The sequence below is a fragment of the Arachis hypogaea genome, chromosome 19 (genome assembly GCF_003086295.3).
Source record: "Arachis hypogaea cultivar Tifrunner chromosome 19, arahy.Tifrunner.gnm2.J5K5, whole genome shotgun sequence".
NCBI lineage: Eukaryota > Viridiplantae > Streptophyta > Magnoliopsida > Fabales > Fabaceae > Arachis > Arachis hypogaea.
This window is the reverse complement of record NC_092054.1, coordinates 123,307,325-123,333,821: the sequence shown is the minus strand read 5'-3', so window position 1 is coordinate 123,333,821 and position 26,497 is coordinate 123,307,325. Positions and strand designations below refer to the sequence as shown.

At 33.1% G+C, this 26,497-nt stretch overlaps 1 protein-coding gene and 1 long non-coding RNA gene across 5 annotated transcripts; one reads left to right on the top strand and one right to left on the bottom strand.

Moving 5' to 3' along the window:
• Positions 1 to 437: 437 nt before the first annotated feature.
• Positions 438 to 7,707, bottom strand: LOC112775136 (COP1-interacting protein 7). 2 transcript variants are annotated; one of them, XM_025818612.3, is made up of 13 exons: positions 7,234 to 7,707; positions 6,446 to 6,625; positions 6,000 to 6,120; positions 5,862 to 5,919; positions 5,695 to 5,747; positions 5,551 to 5,609; positions 4,856 to 5,008; positions 4,554 to 4,750; positions 2,855 to 4,407; positions 1,818 to 2,765; positions 1,230 to 1,635; positions 885 to 950; positions 438 to 769 (listed from the first exon to the last, which is right to left on the bottom strand). In XM_025818612.3, exons 1-13 carry the CDS (start codon positions 7,290 to 7,292, stop codon positions 699 to 701), a joined length of 3,924 nt encoding a protein of 1,307 aa, XP_025674397.1. In that variant the 5' UTR covers positions 7,293 to 7,707; the 3' UTR covers positions 438 to 698. The 2 variants fall into 2 exon arrangements, with proteins under 2 accessions (XP_025674397.1, XP_072084959.1); XM_072228858.1 differs by having other exon boundaries at positions 4,856 to 4,970; positions 7,234 to 7,701.
• Positions 7,708 to 17,845: 10,138 nt separating this feature from the next.
• On the top strand, positions 17,846 to 21,285 carry LOC112777005 (uncharacterized). Of its 3 annotated transcripts, none has more exons than XR_003190256.3 (8): positions 17,846 to 18,280; positions 18,919 to 18,995; positions 19,638 to 19,805; positions 19,893 to 19,946; positions 20,027 to 20,058; positions 20,272 to 20,307; positions 20,429 to 20,624; positions 20,875 to 21,285. It is a non-coding gene; the product is annotated as an uncharacterized lncRNA (long non-coding RNA). The 3 variants fall into 3 exon arrangements; XR_003190253.3 differs by having other exon boundaries at positions 17,848 to 18,280; positions 20,024 to 20,058; XR_011878089.1 differs by lacking the exon at positions 20,027 to 20,058 and having other exon boundaries at positions 17,848 to 18,280.
• Positions 21,286 to 26,497: the final 5,212 nt, after the last annotated feature.

The following is a 26,497-nucleotide window of genomic DNA, read 5'->3' as shown; positions in this document are numbered from 1 at the left end:
CCTAGCATTTATCAATATTATTTCTGTTGTTTTCTTCAAAAATGCCCAAAGAGAATTTTCAAAAAGCAATTGAATTGTCTTCGTATTCAAAACATGAAATACTAATATAATTTTATTTTGAATAAAATGACAAATAAACACCTATAATTTACACTTCAAACAAATTAGTTAAAAAAAAGTCAATAAAATCTTCCAAAACCAGGATAACAAACTAGATTACCTTCAAATTAGCCATCTATAATTAAGGTGAAAAGTCTTAATTTAAACTAACTTATCCACATTTATTATCTTAGAAGATTTTATTGATAATTTTTTTTTCATAAAGAACTAATCTGTCCAAAATGTAAATTTTCAATAGTTTATTTGTCACTTCATAATTTTTAATAACCCAAGATTTTTCGGATAACAAAAAATGAAAATAGAAAGGAGAACACCTCGATCCAAAAGATAATATCTAATTTAATAAGATACTAGTAAATATACAAATTGATTCGGAATATGAACAGCAGCACATGAATTTACATACAAAGATCAATTTCACAGCAATATATTATATATTAATTACTCGGTGATCTTTTCGCAACCACACAATAACTAATGACATCAACTGGAAAAGAAAGAAAGAAAGAAAGAAAGAAAGAAAGAAAGAAAGAAAACAAGAGAGGAATCCAAGTGAAGGGTGAAACCACTATATTGTATCAAGCCATATTTATTTTCTTTTCACTATTCTTGCTTCGAAATGGTGATAGCAATGAGAACGACCGAGAAGCTGCACAAAGAATATGGTTTACCATTTTACATATTAAGAATGGAATGGATTATAGATATCAAAAAGTTAATTCAAATGCACTTAAATTAATTGAGAGCATGCATTGAGTACTCACATTTTTGTTGAGTTGAGCTGGTAGTTGGTGTTTCATCTTGAGAGATCAGATTCTTCAAAGTATGAACTGAACATGAAACAGGACATATGACGATAAGTCTGTAATCTCAGGGTAAGTGTTGCGCTAATACGGGTACAAATACTAGATACGGCAAGATACAATACGATACGAAAATACGAAGGCAATACATATTAGGTAACATGTCACAATAACATAGCCAAGATAAATATTTATACAAAAAGAATGATATAATTAGAGAAAATAGAAAAAAAAAATTGATATGGACAAAATTTAATATCCATGGAAGAAGATTGATTATGCTGAGGTCCAGGAGGAGCAGATTACCTTCAATGGACGAACCATTCGTTCCAATCTGATCTGCCTCAGCACCATCATTGCTGGCATTATCGGATTCAATGCTGTGTCCAGAATTTGCTGAGCTGTGACTCTTTTTTCCAAACTTCAATAGTCTTCGGAAACCTTTTGATGATTCCTTTACCTGAGGCTTCTCAACTGCTTCAGGAATCTTCTCAAGTGTTGAGTTTCGAGTGTCGGACACATGTGCTTTAACACTCTCCCCGCCAATTGCCGTGGCCTCTAAAACGGTTGGGACAGCTTTACCATACTCTGTATTTCTGGTGCTAGGATCTTCCAAAGAAGAAACTCGGGCATATGGAGCTTGATATGTTTCCTCGGCAACAGAAATGTTAAATGACTTCGAATGTTCTTTCTCTTTATCATTCAATTTGACCTGATTTGGGAAGATATCAGATTCAAACTTAGATGATGCACAAAGAAGTTCTAAGCAATATATGCATTTCTACAATCATGCAGATAAGGGTAAAAATAAGACATTAGTGCTGAATAGATTTAGCATATCTCTAGCTATAATCAAAGGCGCAAAGCTATATCATCTAAGTTATGAATACATACTCCAGTAGATGCATGTGGCAGGTGCGATTGGCTCCCTGATGTTGCAGTATCTGTCATATCCATGCTTGGAGGTGAAACAGGTGCACGAATAGCAACATATCTTGATGCTGCCTCAGATTTCTCCTTCATGTCTTCATTATCATATTGCTTTTTCAGTGTCTCAGTTTTTTCTTCTGATTTATGAATAGCAGGAGCACAAGGTTTCTCACATTCAAGCATCACAACAGTCTTCTCAACAACAGGATTGTCATCTAGGTCTTTAGAGGGTGAAGTTTGTGTTTCATTTTTCTTTCCTAAGGTACTGTCTGAGTTCACAGAAGGCTTGTTACCATTCGATTTCTGTGCCTTCTCTTTGACTGATGATTTGTTTTGAACATCATCACTTGCTGCAGAAGTTCTGATTTTCAGTTCCGGAAGGGCGGCAGTCTTGCTTTTATCGTAACTCACTATAGCCGAAATCTTTCTGCTCTCAGGTCCATCAACGGATTTAGTCTTTGATATTGTCCCGGCGTTATGCGGCTTAGCTGAGGAAGTCTGACGGACAGTGCTCATTTTAGGTTCTGATAATCTTCTAATCCGCGCCATCGATGCCTTAGTATCTGTTGTACCTTCACCCTTCTCAGGCTTAGATTCAGGCAAAGAAGACACCGATCGGCTTAGTTTGTTTTCAGACGACTGGCTTCTGGTATTCAATTTGCTGGTTCTGGAGACTTTTGAGTAATCACTAGATCCAGCAGAAGCAGTTCGGACAGGGAATCTTTGAAGGGGTGAGGATGGTCCTGGTTCCGAATCACTAAATTTTGATCCTTTATGAGAGCTTGGTGAAAGTTTTGCCGGTAATTGTTTCTTGGTTACTGGTGACTTTGTTGTAACTGTGCCACTCTTGGCAGCAATTCTCTTTTGCCTCTCTAGCTTTAAAGCTTCTAGGCGTTTTATCTCCTCTTCTTCCTAGTTATTATCAATAAACAGAAATGAATAGAGTTGAATGACAGATGAGTAACCTTGAACAAGTGAACAACATGAAAAGAAATGAGTACCTTTTCTTTCTTCATCTTTTGGAGATCAGCTTTATAGTTTCTCAATCTATCAGCACGGGCTCGAGCCTCGTCCAAAGGACTCAGTTTAGAAGGCTTCCCTCTCCTGATTGGCCCAACAGCCTTAATCTTATCAGAACTATTTGGAGTAACTTTTGATTTCTGCACTTTATCTGGCTTCGCAGATTCCTCAGTCACGACCCCTTTGTTATTCTTATCTTGCAAAGAAGAACCTTCAGCCTCAGCCATCATTTCATAGTCTAAAGCAGGGTCATAACTCATCGACACCATTTCCGCTCCACGTTCAGGCATCATGCTCAATTCATCTGGCTCATAATTTATCCCATTAGATGATTTTTCTTCCTTATGCGACGTTGGAAACTCAGAGTCCATGTCAATAGCATTTCTCTCATCATGTCCCACATCATTGACTGCAACCGATCTATGGTCCACTATGTAGGAGTCATCATTCATATCATGAAACAACTTCCTTTCCATTTTATTGTTTGAATAACCTAGTCCACTGACTGCTTCCATATCCGAGGAAGGGTGTGAATTACCAAAGTGACCTTCATGGTTTGGGACTATGAAATCATCATTTCCAACAGTCCTATAACCACGCCTTATTCCATTTACTTCTAAAGATTGTACATCTATAGACCTGCCATCACTAGAATGCCCTTCCTTCACAGACAATGATAAATCATCACCGGATGCCCTAGGCTTGAGGGTCAGTCCTTTGCTAATGCTATGCATATCTATAGAACCACTGCCTTGAAGTTCATGCATATCTCGCTCACTAGAAACCAAAGGATCATCACCTACAACATGTTTCTTTCTTCTCATGGAATTTGCATTTGGCAGATCGAATTGTTCTTGGTCTATGGCATGTCTATTGTCATCAGCATCTCTCAATAAACAACTTTGGAATGCTTGCCAGTGTCCTCCATCTGCATCATTCCCATGGTCTACTTCCTTATCTGTCAAGTTCAACCTCTTCGCAGATTCACTTCTGTCCCTTCTTTTCAAGGTCTTCACAGATTCCTGAGCATCTTGGCCTTCATCTATTTCTGAGCCAGAATCTGAATATGATTCACTGCCAGAAGAATTTTCAGCCTTTGTTATGTAATTGATGTTCCGAATGACCACCATTCCAGATTTCTTTCTGCCTGATCGGCTACCCTTCTGTCGATCTCTGCTCTGTGAACCATCCCTATCCATATCCGCTTCATCCTGCAACCTTGATTTTGAGGTTTCTACATCCCATGTTTCGGATTCAGTATTGCTGTGTCTACTATCCATGGAATGCCTTCTGTGCCTCATGTTTTGACCAGAAGCAAATCTTGGCTCCTCCATAGGTGAATAATTTGGCTGCATATATGGACTGTTTCCAGGATAAGCTTGGTAGTAGGGTATACCTTGAACCGGATATGGTGGAAAGACAGGTACAGCACCCAGGGGAGAATGGACATGCCATGGAGGAAACATAGGGTGCGGGAATTGACCTTGACTATTATCCCCAGGACTTAGAGATGGTTGACCCATTGGAGGAACATCTGAAAATGTGCAAACAAAATTGTCAAGACATATGCATTTGGGCATGTTAGAAAAGATATGAATAATACGATATTATGATTTTCTAAACTACTAATGATAAATCCATATATTTACAAGTTTACAGTATGTTGGAATTGATAGGCACCTGAATTTGCTTTCCCATTATTCCCCGAGTCTGACTGAGTATGCGGTGTAGAGGCCATGATGGGAAATGTGATGTTTGATGTATTTAATGCAGGGAAGTCCGAGTGATTGGACATCATTTCGGCAGCTCCAATTTCAAGCCACTGTCCAGTTTCGTGTTTTCTTTTCCATAGATCTCTATATTTTGAGCATGCATCCCTAACACGTGATGAAATTAGCACCAGGTAAACGAGTGAAGAACCAAAGATTTTACCGACCAATACAAAAGGTCAAAATAGCCTACAAAAGAAAAGCTTTCCTTACAATAAGCGCGATGCTCCAAAGCATTCAGCAAATGAGACTAAGGCTGGCATATGATCAATGTCGAAACCAGCAGCAACAGCACGTGCAAATGCCATGCCTTGCTCTTTCTGCAGCACTGATTTACGGGACTCTAGGACTTTCAGAAGATGGGCTCTAATATAATATGTCATAGAAGCGAACACAAAATAGGTTTTAAAATTCTGTTTTACAAAGTGCAAGGAAACTCAATGAATAAGACAAACTTTAATATAAAGTATAAGACAAGCTAACAAAGTAGAAACAGCTATCCTAACAGTTTCACACTATCATAGATGTATTTATAGACTATGTCTTTTTGCATGCAGTGATCCCTAAATTAGATTACTTATCCCAAAGAGAGATACGCTTTCCAACATGCTGCTTGCAATACAGAATTATACATCGAAAAATCAAGTTATGGCCAAGCTTATATAAGATTCACCCTAAAATTCTTTTTCCGACTTACTGCTAACAGAGTTTGTCTATTCTCTTTAGAAAAAAAGAAAAGGTTGCCCGAATTAGAAATAACTGCAATGGCTGGCATATTTAAGTATGTTAAGGACAGGTGCATACATCTTTTATTTAATCATACACAGCCTTAATTAAAACTTGAAAGCTTCTACCTGAGGTGCTCATAGTTGAGGGAAAAATTCGAAGGATAGAAAATCGGCACTTACTTTGAGTTTTCTTCTGATGCAGTGGTGCTTCCATTTGCTGCAGGTGGCTCTGCATCAGGCTGGGACATAACCACGGACAGTGAAATGTGAATAGAACATAATCAATCCAATAATAAATTAATGGAGGTATGAAAGACCACTAACCTTGTAAAGGACTATTGCTCTCTCCTCATTGGTATCCTGCACAGTCTTTCGGCCTACGTAAAGAAGCAAGATTCCTCAGTTGTAAACAATTCTTAATCTTAGCAGACATTTTACCAAATATATAATTGTTCAATTCTGTGCAGAGTGATATTTTGCAATAAACTTACTTGTTCTTTCAGGTGTGGCTTCAGTGTTTTCTACATGTTTTACTTGATTTTCTTCCGCCTGCAGAAATGTATGATTGTTGAAGAAATAGTCTTTTGGTGCTGTAAAAAAATCATAGAATATGATATATATTTACTTACAGTGCTAATCCCTATGCAATTGTTTCCTTGAATTGCAATTGCCTCTTCAATTTGTAAGATTTCAGATTCTGTAGTATACACACGTTCCAATATCTCAGGAGTGCTCACAAAGCGGACAAACCTAGAAAAAGCAGAGAAATAAGTTTATCCAGGTAAATTTGTACAAACCAAAAATGTAACCTAGAAAACATTTCTAAAAGGGAAAACTTTTTAAGTCCCCCAAAGGATGACTTCACTGCCAATTTCCCAGCGCATATCTTTTGTTTCGAAAGACTAAATAAACAGAGACATAACAAGAATTTAAGCATAAAGATCACAAAAAAGGCAACAATTGAGATCCATACTTGTGTATAGGCGATGACATTGTCTAAGAAGCAAACATAAAATAAATTCAACTTCCAAGAAATAGAGACCGCAATTATAAACCGAGAGTTAAAAAGTCAAACCTTTCAACAGTTCCCTTGGTAAACCATGTGACATCGCGGCTACCATCAGGCTCAAGAACAATTGAATAACCACCCTTGGCCATCTGATCCTGAGCAGCCTTCAAGTGAGATAGAAACGGATGTAGCAAGCCCGATGCTATTTTCTCCTTCTTTTCATTCACATTTATAACCAAGTCAAACCTGATTTACAGAACAGCACAGAGGGTAATGCATCAAAACCACAAGTAAGGCTACAGATACTACTACATTCTCAATTACATCGAGTTTTAAGATGAATCAATCAGGGATACAAAAATGGAAAGCAAACACAAAACAGGGTTTCTCAGAGTTAATCCACCTTCCTTAAGCCTCAGTATTGGCACTAAAAAAATTACCAATTCCAAACAACCATATTTAGACACCCATAGAACTTCAAATTTTAGCACATTAGAGTTTCTTAACCAAACTTAAACTGGAATGTTATACCCATGTTGCAAAAAGGCCAAACCATGTGGCTCCAATAAAAAAAAGTTAACTCGCTTGAGTGTAAAACTAAACTGAACCACACTCCAAATCAGGAAATAACTAAATAAGCTAAAGAAATTGCACCTTTAATGAACTATTCCGGTTCAGAAACTAGCAAATGTCTTAACACAAAAAACATAGTGCCTACGAAAGCTTCACCATTCCATAACCCAAATTCAATCCTTTATTAGTGCCAAGTTTGCTTCTTTGAGGTGAAAAATGACAAAAATGAAAAGAAACCCAACATGCAAACCATTGATGAATTGGAGTGTTACTATTATTACCTGGTTCTTGTGGGTGTGAGCTGAAACACAGCTGAATCCAACCTTGTTGAAGAGTTCATTGTTTCTTTGCAACACTAAAAAACACCAACCACAGAAGCTAAGAGCCTAAGACTAAAAAAGCAGAAACTTTGGGTTTTTTCCCGAGATCAGTGGCCAACTACAAAAGGATTCTCAACAAAGGAATCTTAAAAGAAGAAAACGAAAAAGGGGTTGAACAAATACAACCCAAAATGGGGTTCAGTGAAAAAAAAATAAAAAAAAGACAAGCTTTTTTATTGAAAATGAAGCTTTGTTAGACTTTAGGACTCGGAACAAAAGAGTGAGTTACAGAAAGAGCTACAAATGGAAAAGCAATGCCTTCAGCAGAAGTAGAAAAAGTTGCAAAGAGAAATGAAGAGAGAGAATCCAAAGATTTCTCATTTTTGCTCCAAATTCCGGTGCGGGTTATTTTCTGTGTGACAATCCAAATGGAGTTTCATCTTTTCTGTTTAGATTGCAAATATTGGAAATTATTGAGGGCATAATTGGAATTTCAACAGAACTTACAAACGGTATTGGAGCGCCCCCAATAGTGACAATGACTGGATTAGACAGACAGATCTGCTTGAAACTCAGAGGTCTTGGTTTAAATTTACTATACTACCCTTCGTCTATTTTTTAGTGTACTTTATACCTGTTTGGCAAGTTGGAAACCAGCAATTTCTATTTTTTATTTTTTTGAAACACCAGCAAGTTCTATATTACTCTACTACTCCTATTAATTTTTAGAATTTTGCTAATCAACATCTTAAAGTATTCGTTAAGGTTTTTAAAATAAAAATTTTTAATTAACAAATAGTACTAAGTTATGAATGTATTTAATAATTATAAGTTTCAAAATAAATTAGTGATATAAAACATAATAAATATTTGTAATACACTTGTTACTAAAATCCTAATTATATTATTATAAGAAAAGATTAAAAGATAATAAGTTTTTTATTTTTTTTTTTATTTTTTTACTTAAATAGTTTTGAATCAAAACTTGCAAAGTTGCAATCGCAAGTGAAAAAAGAGGTGTGGATTTTTCTAATCAGAAGTCATGGTAGATTGGTAGGTGTTCATTTTAGGTCAAAATTTTTAATGTACTCTGTTTGGATCTCAGTGTGTTTATTAAGTATTAGGCTGCTTAGCTAATAATTTCTAACCTATTCAACAATCAACAAATAATAATTCTCATGAACCACCCTGATTAAAAAAAACTGTGCTGTATGGAATCAATTAATGAATTATCTATTATTATTTATTAGTGAGGGACTCGGTTAGTGATTGTCACACATATGTGTAGCATGAAAAGCTTAATTAAATTTTAAATGGATTTAGTCATTTAGTAATATTTTTGTATAGGCAAAAAGAGTCTAAACTTTCCTCTATTCTACTAGAGTATTTTCTTTAACAGAATTCTCAACGTGAAATTTAATTCTTAGCTTTTTCATTTATAATTTATAAAATAATAAAACCTCTACATAACATTTAACGGTTATTACATGATAAACATAAGAAAGATCATGTAAAGCACTACACTAGAAGATGACAGAAAAGTTGAATAATTGATTCAATTTGAGGAAAAAGATATAAAGAAGAGAATCAACAATTGTATTAATAGCCTGATAAGTAAATTATTCGCTGATAAAACTTTCTCACTAATAACTATAGAAGGAGCTCTCCATGTCATTTGGAGATGTCTAGAATGATTTTGAGTCTCTGAAATCGGTCATAACCAATATCAATTTTTTTTTGATAAAGAACGGAATGACATGAGGATTGAAAATGGCTTTTCCTAATTGTTTAAAGACTATGCTTTATAGGTGCAACGATGGAAGAATGGGGTGTGTATCGAGGAATAACTGATAAAAAAAACTTTCTATTTGGATCCAATTTTGGGTAATCCTAAAATTTTTTAAAACATTGGAGGTGGCTAGGAAGATTGGTGAGGGAATAAGAAGGTTGATAAATGTGGATTTCTTTGATGTGAAGGATAGAAAATCAAGAATCCTCAAAGAATGGGTGGAGATAGAAGGAAATCGAATAGTGAAAGACATGATAAATGTGGTGGGTCCATATAAGAAGACTTTGGGAGCGATTTTACGCTATGAGCAGCTGGGAACGGTGTGCACATACTGTGCAAGAATCGGCCATGATCACAAAATATGTCTCAATTTCATGGAGGATTCAAAACAGGAATATTTGAAGGAAGATAAAATAGGTGACTGGATACGCGTTGATCAAATTAGCACAAGGGTAAAAATTGGAGAAGAGGATAGGCCAAAAAATCGCAACACAAACTACCAAAACCAAGAAACTTGGAAGAAAAAGCTGATGTCCGACTGTCTTCTTGCTAGCTTCTTAGGTATGAATGTCAAATAAAGAGAAAGGGGAAAAGATGGAAGGAGGAATCGAGTTGGAGGAATGCAGATTGTAAATATAAAAATTATTGATGATTTGGAAATTGACATGAGTACTAATCTGACAAAGATAACAGGGTCGGAGACTATTTTGGAGGACGTTCTTGCTTCCAAAGAAGTAACACACCACTAGAGGATCTCACTAATAAAGCAACTAGAGTTGGAAATGCTGGTAACTTTGAGACATTGAAGAGAATGGCAAGAGATAGTACCGGGAGAGGTGTGATTTTTTTTAGGACCAAAAAGAGTGTAGAGGAGGATTTGATGTTTGACTTTGAATGGGAGAATTATAAGGCTCGTCAACACATGGATGTTGTGTGATGGTGGAGGGTGTCAGTCGTATAACGACACCTAAAGCACCATGAGGATCCTCATGTGAAACTGTTGGGGTTTGAAAAGATCCCTGATAGTCCACAACTTCAAAGGGATGTGTCAATCCCACTCTCTTGAGGTGATTTTTTTTTTCTGTGAAACTAAAAATCAACCTCATTGGTGGAACAAAAAATCAGATCTTACAATTTTAACAGTTTCACAACAGTAAATCCTAGTGGTTTAGCTAGTGGTTTGATGTTGGGCTGGAAAGAGTTTATAGACGTCACAATTCTTGAAAAAAAAAAATATCCTTTCTTAATAATGACACATATCAAGGATAAGAGAAAAAACCTGGTCTGGGACTTGATGTGTGTTTATCTTAATACAAATGAGCAGGTAAGGGCTAACCAGTTTGAGAAAATCTTATCAAGGCTACACCCATTCGAAGGGAGGCTTATTTTTTTGAGAGACTTTAATGCTATCAAGAGCATGGAAGAAAAGGAGGGGAAAAATCTTTGAATAATAGCATCAGTCCTTACTTTCAATGATTTTATTAATTACAACCAGCTGGTAGATCTTGGCATAATTGGCCAACGCTTCACATGGTCTAACAAGAGAATGGGAGATTAGTTTATTAGAAAAAGACTAGATAGAATCATAGCTAGTAGGATTTAGAGAGAAGAGTATGAGGCTACTATGGTAAGGAGGCTATGTGAGAATGGTTCGGATCATGCTCCTCTGCTCCTTGATACCGAACCACGAACCTAGAAATCAAAACAACGGTTTAAATTTCAAGAGCGGTGGTATGGAATTGAGGAAGTAACGAAGATTGTAACAGAAGAATGGGGTATGAAAGTTCAAGGCTCTCCTATATTCACCCTTACGCAGAAACTCAAGGCTTGCCAACACCGTCTTGTTCAATGGCAGCAGCATAGCAAAATGAATTCTAAGAAAGAAATTGAGGCCCTAACTAATTAGATCAACTGCGAGTTAAAGGTCTTTTTGGAGCAATGAGATCATTGAGATTGAACATAAGCTAGAGGAAGAAATTAAGAAAGAAAAGAGTAATTGGAGAGAAAAGTCTAGATGCAAATAGCTCAAAGAAAGAGATCGAAATACAAAGTTTTTCTATCAAAAGTTCCATGCTAGAAACCAAAAAAATAAAATCTAGAGACTGGTTGGAGTTAATGGAAAGAATGCATTAGACCCAAGTGGTATTGCGACAGTGACTGAAACTTATTTTAAAAATATCTTTGAAACAGCTAATCCTGAAGACCCTGGGAATATGTTTGATGAGTTCAGTCCTTCGGTTACAACTTCCATGAACTGAAGACTGATGAGACCTATATCTTTTGAGGAAATTAAAAGGGCTCTTTAGTATTTGTCCCCAAAGTGCACCAAAGGAAGACAGATTTATAGCTAAGATTTTTCAATTCTATTGGGACATTGTCGGAGGTGATGTATATAAGGCAATATGTAGTTTCTTTGGAGGAGGAAAAATATTGAGAGGCTTTAATCATACCCAAATCTATTTGATTTTGAAAGTCCCAAATGCACGAGACATGATACATGTTAGACCAATTAGCCTTTCTTCTATTTTCTATAAGATCATTTCTAAAATTCTAGTACATAGACTATAATATTTTATGAATAAAGTTATGAGCCCAAATCAATGCTTTTTTGAAGGGTGAGCTCATCTCTGATAATATTCTTATTGCTCATGAATGCATGTACTACTTAAAAACTAAAAAATCTAGTTTGCTATGTGAAATGGCAGTGAAACTAGACATGAGTAAAGTATATGATAGAGTAGAATAGAATTTTTTATGATTTATTATGGAAAGGATGGGTTTCGACACTAGATGGATTTCTTGAATCAAAGAACTAGTCATTACTGTTTCTTATTCTATACTTGTGGAGAGTCAACCATATGACTTCTTCACGCCAACAAGGGGTATCCGGCAAGGAGACCCCTTGTCACCTTTTCTTTTTCTATTCTGTGCAGAAGGTCTTTCCTATATGTTACACAAGTAAAAGCAAAACAAGACAATTCAAGGTATTCAGATTCATAAGCGGTGTTCGACAGTTAACCCTCTTTTATTTGCAGACAATTCTATTATATTTTGTAAGGCTACTGAGAAAACTAGTACTAATATGTTGTCCCCCCTCCAAGCCTATGAGATGAAGTGATCACGAGGTAAATTTTGACAAATCCGCCGTGTTCTTAATCAAAATATTCCTACTGAACTAAGACAGCAGTTGGCCGAGGTTCTTAATATTGGGCATGTTGGGGCTCAAGACAAGTACCTAGGTCTTTCTTCTATTATTCAAAGGTCAAAGAATGCTACTTTTGGTTCAATTAAGGACAAAGTACAAAAAAGGATTCAAGCGTGAAAAAGAAACCTATTATCAATGGGAGGTAAACATGTTCTTATTAAAGCGATAGGAGAGGCAATACCAGCCTACACACTCTCTTATTTTAAACTTCTCAATTCTCTGTTGGAAGAGATTCATGGTATTTTACAACAATTTTAGTGGGATTAGCGTGATTCAAAAAGAAAAATGGCATGGATCAGTTAGGATCACATGACAAGGCCAAAAATATAAGATGATTTAGGTTTCAAGGATTTCAAGGCCAAAATTTGGCTTTACTTGGTAAATAATTCTAGCGTATCAACATATTTCCTATCTCTATCCTAGCTCAGATGCTAAAGGGTAAGTACTATCGATACTCATTGTCCCTGATGCTGAAAAAGAAATCCAATCCTCTTGGAGTTGGCAAAGTATATTAGAGAGTAAGAAAGTAGTTGAAAAAGCTAAGGATTGCGATGGAGCATTGATTCTGGTCAGAATGTTAAAATTTGGCAAGACCTTTGACTACCCTCTTCCTATCCCTTTCAGATAATGTTCAACAATAATTCAGTAATAATTGTATATTAGGTGAATGATCTACTTATACTAGAGATAGAAGCTAGAATTTTAAGCTGATTGGTAATGTCTTTCTTCTAGAAATTGGTAGACACATCTTTTCTATCCAACTAAACACAAACAATAAAGACAAGCTCTAATGGACTCTGAACAACTGCAAATATTATGACATAGCCTTGGAATATCGGGTGGCATATAGTTTATATCATCTTCCTTTTGAAAAGCTACCCCTTGTAATGAAAAATTAAAACATTTGGAAGATAGTGTGGAAGCTTAAAAATCCAATAAAGGAGAATTTTTTTGTGGAAAGCTATACATAAGAAGCTACATGTGATGAACACTCTCCACCAACGATTCTAGTAACCTTATCACTTTGTCCATGGTGTCAAGTAGAAGGCGAATCAATCATACACTGTTTACAACAGTGTGGTCCAGTGCTAGAAGTATAGAGCTCTTCGCCTTTTGGGAGATTAATTGTGCATCTTGGATGCCCAAAATTTGAATCATGGTGGCAATCAACAATCAATTAGGTGCACTGTGATGGCTCCTCTGTCGAGCTTTTTCATCTATTTGTTGGGGCATTTGGAAAGCGTGCAACCTTGAAGTGATTGAAGGGGAGAAATCGGTAGCAAGTAACATCCTGGAGATGGCATTGACGACCCATCAAGCATTGAGCAGTTGATACGACACGGTCCCCTGCTGATTTTCATTCTTAGTCTACCGTTTTAGTTTTTTCTTACTAGTTACCTCTTTATGTTATGTAATATTTTGATTTTGGAAGAATCTCACTGTTGGTACTTTCTTTATTTTGTCCTCATGTGGACTTTGTTTTTCTTTTCTATAAAAAAATGAAAGCAATCTAACTTTGAAAAAAAATTTGTATAAACAACAAAATTCTTAACAAGGAAACATACACTGCTCACCAATGATTTTAACACATTAATAATTTATAGGACCTTATTATATCCCCAATTCAATTTTCGAATTGAGTTAAATCAAAAGACATGATAATTGATTAAGTGTATATTTGGTTTAGCATTCATAAACATGAACGCACGTTTAAAAAGCTTGAACAATGGACCAAATTTGTTTGGATACTTTTTTTTTAACATGATTTTTATCCTCAAACGTACGATTACTTGAAGCAATATTTTGTAGCTTTTGCTTTCAATTCTTACCGTTGAGAATTGATTGCAAAATTTATTCTCTCAACTACCCTTCTTCACATTATTCATTTTCTACATACATGTCAGCTTTATTTTATTTCTCAACTATCCTTCTTCACCTTCCTCATCTTTTCTACATATCAGCTTTATTTTATTTCTCAATTATCTTTCTTCACTTTCCTCATCTTTTCTACATGTAAAGTAATCTTCATTTTATTTTTTAACTATTCTTTTTCATCTTCTTCCTCTTGCATCTTCATTTTATTTCAGCTTTCTCCTTGTGGCTTCTCTATCTTCATTTTATTTTATCTTCATTTAATACTTTTACAATTAAATTAGTGTTATATTTATATTTATATGTTGCAATGCACTTTTATATTTTATACACTTTATTCATATTTTTATTTAATTTTTTATAAATTTATTTGTCTTTTACTATTATAGTTTATATTAGATATTATCAATTATGTTTATATATATATATATATATATATATATATATATATATATATATATATTATGTGTAATTTATTATAATATGCATATAATATTTAAGATAATATTTTATATAATAATATATTATAATTTAAAATTTTATAATATAAAATTTGTTAAAATAATAATATTAAAAGTTAATCTAATTTTTATTATTTTGGTAATTTTATATTTAAAAATAATTTTAATCATTACTTTCTAAATAATAATTTATCAATTATAATTACTTTTAAATTAAAGTATGCAAATATAAATCAAGTTAAAACAAATTCAATTTAAATCAAAATCAATTCTAGTATAATTAATAAATTGAACTCAATTCCAATTTAAAAAAACTAAACCAAACACACTAATGGTATATTCTTGCAAGCTTTTACCAAAAGAATAATAGTGGTTAGTAGTTGATGGATTGGAATGGAGTATTAGAAAGGATGTTATTAGTTAAATGTAAGTTATCATATTTTATATCAACATTAACTTTATCATTTTAAAATTTTAGCGTAAGTTTTATTTTAACATCCCCAACTTTAATGTTTAATAAATACTAAAGTTCAAATATTCAAATAACATTACCCGGCAAACTTATTAAGTAGTAGCCAAACGATCATCTTGCATGCATCACAAGTTTTTTTTTTAATACAAAATAAAAAAATTGGCAAGTGTATTAGGAGAGTTGATGAGGAGGAATCTATATCCTTTAAGTCATGATGAAGAAACGGGCCTTAAATCCTTTAATCAATAATCACCACCAACTTTGTCAATCATTGAAAATTGAGAAGCGGAATCTTATTCTCGATCAAAAGCAAATGCTACACTCTCGCTTTGTTTATTTTTCTTATACAATTGTCTATAAGCGGCATTATTGCCTATTTGCATGCACCAGTAAAATTCATATGCTGACCAAAAGGCGTTAATCTTAAACCCTACTACGTTACCAACAAAATTCATATTGTACTAACTTTTATTTATAATTATATTTAATGGAAGTGTTTTTATATATATATTTAATAAAAATATTTTTTTATAACTGTGTTTAATAGAAATATTTTTATAGATATATTTTCTGGATGTATCTCTTTATATATGTGTTTAAAATATAATAATTAATTATTGTTAGTAATAAATTAGCAGATAATATATTACAACCCTATACTTTTCCTAAAATGTTAGATGATTAATATTTTTTATATTTTATTTATATTTGAAATAATATTAATTTTTTAACTTTTATGTAAAATATTGATTTCTAATATTTTTTATATTAACTTTTTTTTTGTGACCACGCAAAGTTTTTTCATTGACTAGTCGTGGGTATAATGGAATACAATATTAAATATTTTTTTTTTGTCGTTACTCTTGTTTACATGCGAGGGCGTGAGGCAGCTTATTAAAGTCGAAAATGTAATATAATATAATATATAGTATAGTATAATAGTAGATAGAGGCCAGGGCTCACCGCACGATACTGTCCCCTGGATTGGTGAGATGAAATGGGAAATAATTGCTGATATGAAATAGTATTATATTATATATCATATATTTAAATAATTAAGTAGTTAATTAAAATATTAAATTGAATAATCATCTGTCTTCGAAGTTTTTTTTTTTTTTTTTTGGGATAGAATCTGTCTTCGAAGTTCGAACTCCCCAAAAGCTTGTGCATGTTTTGAGAAAGTTACATCCCCAAAGGATTTGTGTTTTAGAAATGTTTGTTTAGAACATTATTAACAGATCGATGGATATTGTTCATAATATATATACCTAGGATTTATTAAGGATAAATGTACAAAATTTAGATTTTAAATATCGTATTAAGTGGGACTATTCTAAACTGTATTCGATTACAATAAGTAATATATTCTTACAGTCATATTACATAAAAAAATATTTTTTTATAACTAGGTTCAATCAATTAATCAATTTAATTCAGTTACTATTTGACACCAATCAATAATAGATTTAGAAAAATTTAGTAATAAAAGAAAAAAATATATAAAGAAAAAATTTCAATATAAATATATTTACAATTTAAAATTAGAATGATCCATATATTAAAAATATAAAACTATACACGCATACTTATATATATTTCTAATGAATTGATTAGGTTAAAAAATATTAATCTAAAATAATAAAAAATCATTTATAATTATTTTTTTAATTATTCTTTCTTTACACACATAGTATTTATTATCTCCTACTAAAATGTGAAATCTACTTGTTATAGAATTTATAGTGATAGAATAGATAATATAGTTAATAAATGTGAAGGGCTAATCAGTTATATACATCTATCAAGAATAAAGTTATTAGGAGTGCAATTAAAAGTCATGTGAAAAAGTTAGTTCGATTTAGCAATGAAAGTTTATTCTCCTTTCTATTTTTTTCTCTCTTAATCTCTAAATTCTTTCTTTTCTTTAACTAAATTTGGTACCTTTCTATAGTATCAGAACTTTAAATTCTATCTGTACGAAATAATTTTGATAATTCTAAAACTCAATTAGTAATGGCACCAAACTTCACTTTTTCTTTAATTTTAATGAAATTAGACGATGACAACTTTTTTTTTTATTGAAAAGATCAAGATGAATAAATTAAATGATCGAAAAGCACAATTTGCTGAATCATATCATAAGAATGGACATTCCACAGCAGTATGATGCAACATGAGTAAAAAATTTTGAATTTTAGAGGTGACTAGATGCATTGTTGAAGTCTTAGTTATTGGCATTCATGTCAAATCTTTCACTATTCGAATGGTAGGGTATATTTACACATATCAATTGTGAAAAAAATTAAATTATTTCTCCTATCAAATTAGAATTAGAATAATGTAGCTAAAAAATAGACTCAACAACATTAGAATTGAGAATTCGGTAAATGAATATGTATTAGCAATTAAAGTAACTATAGATTCTTTAGTTTCAGTAAGTAAACCAGTTAGTGAAAGTGATCACATAAATGCTATATTTCATGGCTTAATAGAAGAGTAAACTCTGTTAATCACAACAATAGTATCCAGGCCTACCAATATCTCAGTTGGAGAGTTGAAAACTCTATTGTTAACACATGAGAGTATGTTTGAGAAGTTTAGAAAGCCAGACTCATTTATCCAAAGATAATTTAGCACAAAGATCTTTCGATTTCAATGGTAGCATATGTGATTTTAAAGGTAGTGATTATAGGGGCATACACTACAAGATTAATATTGATTTGAGGGAGTATTTTAGTGAAGGTTTTTAAAAACCTCCACAATACATTTTATTTATGGCACTTTAAAAAACCTCCACTCATAATTAATTAAAATTCAAAATTAAAAAAAACGTCATTTTCTCTTTTTTCTCAAAATGAAAGGTGCAGAGTCAGCTGAGAGAGAATAAACCCTAAGTTTTTCACGCCATTTTTGCCGCCGTTCTCGCTGCGGTTTTCGCTGACGGTGCTGTTACCACTGTCGTGCCCGTTGCAATAGAGAGCTTCTAGATCGAGTCACCCCTTCTATCAACGCGTTTTCGGATTTGTTCTCTCTGTCTGTCGTTGCTGCCACTTTGCCATCGCAGTTTCTGCCACCATTGCTGCCACAGGTTCTGCCGTCGATGCCACCGTAGTTGCCGTGGTACAATGCATTTGCAGATCTGTTCACTCCCGAGCTGCTTCTTCAACGTCGCTTTCTCTCACTCCAATTTCTCCTTTGAATTGACGCTGGTACTTCTTTTTCTTCTTCTTCTCTATTAATTTGCTGATATTTCTTCTTTGTTAACAATAAATTTCTCCTCTGTTGCAACTTTCTTACGGTATCCCCTCTTGTTCTGTATTTTTTTTATTATTTTTCATTTGTATTGATAAGGAGTCTTGGAAACAAGGCAAGGAAGACATGATAATTGTTCATTGAAGCTGATTTGTTTCATGACAATAGTTAGTAATTTTTTTTGTTTTAGGAGTGATTATTAGTTACTTTGTTAGGATTCTGATTGAGTCTTCTATAGATTAACAATGGTGATGTTGACATGTGTGTTGTCTTTTAAATTATGCAAATTCAGTATTGTTACTAGTTGAGGCTAGATTATTCTTTACAATCACTTTTAAATTAATGGTGAATTGACAAGGTGTTGAAAAACAGGGATTTATTTAACATATTCAAATGGTATCACTTGGAAAAAGGCTAGTTCCTCATGGCTTATTTGTAGAACTTTAAAGGAAGAAGTGAATATTACAGGTTAAATCACTGCAGGGCTCCATCTAGTTTCTCTCAATTTTTAATTGGGTTATTCTGATTTAAAAATTAATAATTGAGTCTTTCACTATTATGTGTTTAATAATGTATTTGAGGTGTTGTATTTTAGGACCACTTGGATTTCAAAATGAGGAATATAATGGGAGCTTGCTTACTTTGGTCTATAGGCCATACTCATGAACAAAGGTGTGGATTATCTGCATTTATTTGCTGAATATATAGTTTGGCATTCATTTTGTTTATTTTATCAAATCTTTTTAGATTTTTCTTTCAGTAATTTTGTACATCTTCGTTAATGCCTTTAGACAGCGAGTAAAAGAGGTATCTATCATAGCCAATTTGAAAACTTTAACAAGTTTCTGCACAGTTCTATTCATCTGTATTTTTCATTATCTCTGTGATTTAAAAAAAATCAGCTTTGAGTTGGTCATGAGATTGGTTTTCCTTAGATTCTTATTGAGTTGCATCTTTTTTCCAAGTGAGCAGAGAAAGAGGGTGTATCTTTATCTCATAGAAGAATCTACAGTTAGCATAAAGTCATCTGAATAGTCTTAATTGGTATTTCTTGCTACCTATTGCAATGTTCAGTTATGACATTCTATATGTTTTTACTTTCCCAATAAGTATATAATCTGGCATTCAATTGAAGCCAATTAACTATTGCCTAGTAACGTGGATTTGCATTTGTTAGCAAATCGTCTATGAGATAATTTTAATTGCACTAATTTACTTTACAGTTAACAAATCCTATACCTCCTTAAATTTGGATATGCTTTTTGTAACTTCTGCTTTCTTTTCTATCAAGTTGTTGATTTGAGATTCTTCTAGGTGAAATCTGCTATTCGGCAAGGCAGGAGAAGTATGCCGGTTAATGGATATGAGGCAAGGGTTGTCATGGCTCTTTTGCAATGTGCTGAGACGTTGCAGGGTGATCTAAAAGTGGCCATAAAGGAAGACAAGGACTGGTATAGTCGTTTCATGCCTCTTACAGAAGTGGTAAATGGTGAAAGAAGTTATTGGATCTATAAATTATGAATATTATTATGTCTCTGATAGCTTATTCTTACCTAAACGTGCTTGCAGATCATGGAATTTGTCGTTAATTGATCTTTAGTTAAAATGATAGAACAAATTGAGGTAAATAAGAACTCACTTTATGTAAATTATATTTGTGTGAACTCACTTTTTTGAGACTATGTTTTCTTATCCATTAGCAGCAATGAAACACTACAATAATGGGCTAAAAGAGGTAAATTAACTTCTTAGTCCTAGTCTTCTATTGATTTCTTTTTATTATAGTACCTTTATTAAACAATAAAAAGAAAAATTCTTCTCTGTGATGTTTTTCAGGAAGAGCAATACAATAGAATTGACGTTTATTCTCTCTTTAGTGATAGTAAGATACATTTATTTATATATTTATAAGAGTTTATATTAACTTATTTTTATTTTGAAATTGAAGTGCTGAAGGTGAAGGAGGAAAGGAGGAGTATTGGGAGTAAGAGTCACTGTTTCCTTTTTTATAATATCTTTATCTCCTGCATACGGATTATGATTCCTAATTGAAAATTGTTTGGCTTACGCCGTTACTTCAATTTGTTTTTCTATGTCTTCTGCAGTGGTTATCACTCCGTCCTCCAGAAATTGTTTGGGCAGGCAGAGACCCAAAGGTCGTAGAAGAAGTAGCCGCCAGGAGAAAGAAAAAATGTTGAATGGATCTTAGAAGAATTGAACCACTAATGTCCAGTTTGTGATCATTATAACTAATCAAGTTATAATGAACCTCAGCCATCGAAAGATTTCATTCAAACTCAGGTTGACCACAATCATAACTTAGGCCCTGGCTTATCATGCTTCTTCCATATCTCCATTTTTGTTCTTTCTTTATTTTCTTCCTTAACTTGCTTGATAAATTATTTGGATTTTATATTACTTTTGAGTATAGATGATGACTAACGGAACTTCCTAATTTCAAGCTTAACCTTTGATTTTAAACTTCTCTGACTAATTCTCCTATTTTGTTAACCAATGATTATTTCTTATAATTCCCTTTGCTTTGTTGCAGGGAACAGCATTGGTGGTACTCGTCGGACTTGTCGTTGGTTACCACCACTAGTTCCTCAAAGCTTGGAAGAGAGAGTTTCATAGATCTTAACCTCCTTGCCTTAGCTGAAGAAGATGATGCGAACCAATTCGAGGATTCCGCGGTTTCAGATGCAGATTTTGTGAATCCGGTGAAGGTTTTTCCTAGCTGAAAGTTTTTTTTTTCACGATGACTATAATGATTATTTTAGTTGTTATTGATCCAAAAAGGTACTAAAAAGTTTTGGTTCATTATTTTTCTTTCTTTTTTCTATTTTCTCTTCTCAAGAACAATTTTTAGATTTGTTCAGTTACAGCTAATTGGAATAATATGGTTTACTCTATAGTTGTTATTTATTTAATAATTTCAATATCAATTATCATTCTTCTCTGATTCTAACTCTAATTCAGTTCTTTTAACCTCTTTTCATACTTGTTCTGTTAGTCATATTTAACTAAAATTTTCTTCTTGTCTTTTGAATATAATTTAATAGTAGAATGAAATTCTGGGATATTCATGCTGAACAAAGACTTATTTTAGAGATTTTTATTTAATTAATGATTAAATAAATATATAAAATGAGTACAGATGACATATATTAAAGTTTTTTTTGTTTTAATTTATAATTTTAAATTTTGATATTAAAAAATAAATTTTTAATTTGAAAATATGTAAATGAAATGAGATTAATAAATTTTTTTAAAATTAAAAATAAATAAATAATTATAGGATTTGTGGAGGTTTGAAAATCTCACAAAATGGTTAATTTATGTTAAATTAAAAAATTAATTTGTGGGAGTTTTAAATTGCCACAAAAGTTTAATATAAAATTCCCAATAAACACACACAAAACCCCCCACTGAATAGATTGTGGAGGTTTCTAAAATCCCCACAAAAGACCTCATGGCACCTCAAATTTTGGGGGTTTGAAAAACTTCCATAAACCATTTGGTGGGGGTTACAAACCTCCACAAATAAGAAAAAAAACTGCCACAAATAAACAAAAACTTTGTAGTGAGAGGAGGCAAAGTAATGAGAGGTGGAAGATTTCTTCAAAATGGAGGTAAATCTGATAGTAGTAGTTCAAAATTCAGTAAAGCAGCTTCAAGATTCAACAATAAGGTTTCAAGATTCACTAACGAGGGCTCAAAATTCAATAATGTTGAGAGTACAAGAGCTTATAATGGAGATAGGTGACAAATGAATTAGTTTAGTGAAGGAAAAATTAGAGTAATATGTCAAGTATGTGCAAAAGCTAGCCACATCGCTCTCAGATGTTGGTACAAACTAAGTATGATTTGAGTTATGACATTGAAGATCTAGGTCCAAGATAGCAATATGATACTTAAAGGTAGCAGTATGATGCATCAACCTCACAAGGTCCTCAAGCAAATCTCAGTAATGTTATGGCTACACCGGCAACTATGTACGATCAGAATTGGTATCCAAATAGTGGAGCTACTCACCATATGACACCAGACTCTAAAAATGTGCTAGATGGAGAGAACTACGTAAGTACTGATCAAGTTGTGATTAGAAACAGATCAAGTTTGCAAATCATCTTAATTGAAAATTCATACTTTAAAACTAATTTGAGTTCTAAGTAATTTTTATTAGCCAAGTTATTGCATGTACTAGAAATCGCTAAGAATTTGCTTAGTGTACACATGTTTTGTTGTGACAATGGAGTTTTATTCTAGTATCATGCTAACAAATGCTGTGTGAAATATCAGAAAACTGAGAAATTAATATTGCATGAAGATATTATGGGTGAAATGTATAAGTTTGTGAATTTCACATCCTCAAAGCTAAACTCAGCTGCCTTTAATTCAATACTTACTTTAACTTATTAGTTTGAATGATAGCATGCAAGACATGGACATACATCTAATATAGTAGTGTAATGTTAAAATCACGTAATCTTTACTTTTAAGGGAATAAGATGATTTGTACATCATATAGTGTAGGCAAATCATATTAGTTACTTTTTTCAATATCAAATACAGTATATACAAACCCATTAGAATTGATATATTCTAACATATGGGACCAGCCCTTATCTCTAATAGAAGTGAAAACTTTTATTTTGTTAATTTCATTTATGCATATTCAAAATTTACTTGGATATATTTACTTAGAGCTAGATCTTAACTCAAATAAATTTTTTTTTAATTTCTAAAGCATAGTTGAATTGCAATTAAACTCAAAGATTAAGATTTTTCAATTTGAAAATGCTATTGAATATCGTGGTTTATCAAAGGTATTACAGGAGAAATGAGTCATTCATAGGTTCTCTTGCCCACATGTACACCAACAAAATAAAAATGCAGAAAGAAAATACAGACACATTATTGAAATAGGGTTGACATTGCTAGCTGGTGCTAAAATGCATACTAATTATTGGAGTAATACATTTCTAATAGCAACACAATTGATCAACATTCTTCCTACACCAACTCTAGAAAACATCTCTTCAAGTGAGAATTTGTTTGGCAAGAAACTTGATTACAACAGCCTAAGAATCTTTGGATGTTTGTATTTTTTCCATCTCAGGCTTTGCAACAAGCACAACTTGAAATTTTAGTCAGCACCATGTATCTTTCTGGAGTATGATACTTCGCACAAAGGCTAAAAATGCCTCACTAAGTTTGTCAAAGTTATTGTAACAAAAAATGTGGTATTCAATTAGAAAAATTTTTATTTCAAAGATGATAGTTGTACTATTGACTATGATAATCCAGTTCAGGTAGCAGAACCTCTTTCAATATCCAGAATTTCTTTCATACTGAAATCAACACTATCTTAGCCATAAATTCCTCCTCACAATCCCTTACCAAGTCTAAAAATTCTCACACTTACTCCACATCTCAACCAATTCCTCCTCCTCCTTTCAATCCCTTAACCTCATCACAAATGATGTAGAATCAGCACTTTTGTAATATCCAAAACACTATCATATCACCACAAATACCAGAGTCTATACTTGAATCAACTTCACTAATTTCTAACACCATCTCCCAATCATCTATTCAAATACCATTATCTCCATCAACTATACCAATTTCAATTCTCATCTCAGATCTTGAAATAGTGCTACTATAGACAAATTCACCACCAACCAAATCTACAAATACTCATCCATTGTTAACTCGAAGCAAAATAGGTGCAATTCATCCAAGAGCATTTTATGCTACTGTAGAACTTAGATCAGTAAAAGAGGCTTTGGTGCATCTAAAATAGAAGGAGTTCATGCATGCCAAATATGAGGCATTGATAAAGAATCACACATAGAAGTTGGTCTTTCCACCTTAAGGTAAAGAAGTTATTGGAAGCAAGTGAGTGTATAGAGTTAAATATAATTCAAATGATACTTTACAAAAATATAAGGGCATGTTGGTAGCTCAAGGCTTCTCCTAAAGGCCTTTTGATTTTACTGAAACATATTGTCTAATGGTAAAGCCTACTTCAATTAAGATTGTATTGACAATTGCATTAGTTAACTCTTGGTCCATTAGATAGATAGATGTGAAGAATGCCTTCTTTCATGGTGATTTAGTGAAGTTGTGTTTATGAAACAACCAAAGGAGTATGTTGTTGGAGATTAAAACCTAGTATGCAAGTTTACAAAGATTTTGTATGGCTTGAAACAAGTCCCAAGTTTTTGTACAAGTTGTCTAATGCTTTACAACATCTTAATTTTTGTGCAAATAAGTCAGATATGTCAATTTTTTCAAGATTTCAAAATAAAGTTATTATATTTGTGCTAGTGTATGTAGATGATGTGATCTTCACTAGCAATTTAGATATTACTAGTAAGAATGGGAGAATTTTACTGAGTCAAGAGAAGTATAACAAAGATTTGCTTGCAAAAGCTGGGATGGTTGAGTGTAAGCCTTGCAAAACACACTCCTTCTTTCCTCACTCAAAGTTTATGCAACTGGAAGACCTCAATTCACAAGTTCATCTCTTTATTGTTCAATGGTAGAAAGCTTACAATATCTCACAATTACAAGGCTTGAACTAACTTTTAGTGTCAACAAGATATCTCAGTTTATATAGGCTCCACTTGAATCACATTGAAAATTAGTGAAGTGAATCTTAAGATATGTGAGTGGAACAATCAGTTATGGGTCGCAATTACAAAAAAGTAGCTATCTTGAGATCACTGCTTCTGACTAGGCAGGGAATCCCAATGATAGAAAATCAACTAGAGGGTTATATGTGTTCTTAGAGAAGACTTTGATTTCATGGTCCTCTAAGAAGCAAAATGTAGTAGCAGGATTGGTACGGAATTCAAAGTCAACAACTAAACCGACAAGTGTACCGGGTTGTCCAAGTAATGCCTCAGGTAAGTGAGAGTCAATCCTACGAGGATTGAGGAATTGAGCAACAATGGTCAATTAATTGGCTTAGTCAGGCGAAAAAAAAAATTGGTTTTGTGGGTTTTAAAAGCATTAAACAATAAAATAGGAGTAAGATAGAAAATAATGAGTTTGGTGCAGAAATCAATGAAAGAAATAGTTAAGGTATTGGAGATGTTTACTACTTTTCCGGATTAAGGTTTCTTACCAACTATTTTAATCATGCAAGATTCATTTCATGCCAAATTGTAATTGACTAAACCCTAATCTCTTAGTGATTTAGTTTCCTCTAACCTTTATCAACCGCCAATCTCTTGGTCACTTGATTCCGATTAGAGGGTTAAGTTCAAATCTAGTTTATGCCCACAAAAATCCTAATTACCCAGAGCTAAACGGATTATATGTCACGTATCTAAATTAGTTCAAGTAATTATCAATTTAGGAGGAATTTACTTTCAAGTTGTGTTCAGGTGAAAGACATCTCCCAAGGGTCACAAGAACGCATCTAAAATAAGGGTAATACTCTCGTTCCACCCAGATTCATAAAATTAAGAACGAAAGTAATACTTGAAACGGAATCAGTACATTAATTAAAATAAAAAATAATAGTCTTAATCCATAGAAATAAACAGAGCTCCTAACCTTAACCAAAGAGATTTAATGGCTCATGACTTACAGAAAAAATAAGGGTTCTGAAAAGTATGAAAGTGCGGAAGTGAGAAGGTCCCCCTAAAGGGTGAATCTTTTCCCTTTTATATCTAACCTAGTTTGATTTGAAAATAAAATAAAATAATAAATCCTAAAACTAAAAGATATTATTTGTAAATAAAAATTACATAAATAAAATAAAAGATAAATAATAAAAACTAAATCCAACGAGAGATGCTTCAAGAGTGTGGGCTTGGCTCGGATGCCTGGCGTGCCCATAATGGGCAGCACGTTTCTGTTTTGTGCTGATGGATGGCGCTAAATGCCAGTTTGACGTTTAGCACCCAAGAGGAAATGCTTCAATTCTTCTCCTTTTCGCACAAAACTCTACCAACTTGCTCTGAATTTCACCTGAAATCATAAAAATACTAAAACAACTCAAAGTAGCATCCAAAGAGGATTTTTACACTAAAATATAGTAAAACTAAATAAATTTTAACTGAAAAGACTAAAAAATAAGTGGAGAAAAGGTACAAGATGCTCATGCATCAAGGATCAAACGCTGAGGCCGAATACATGGTCATGGATGATCTGGT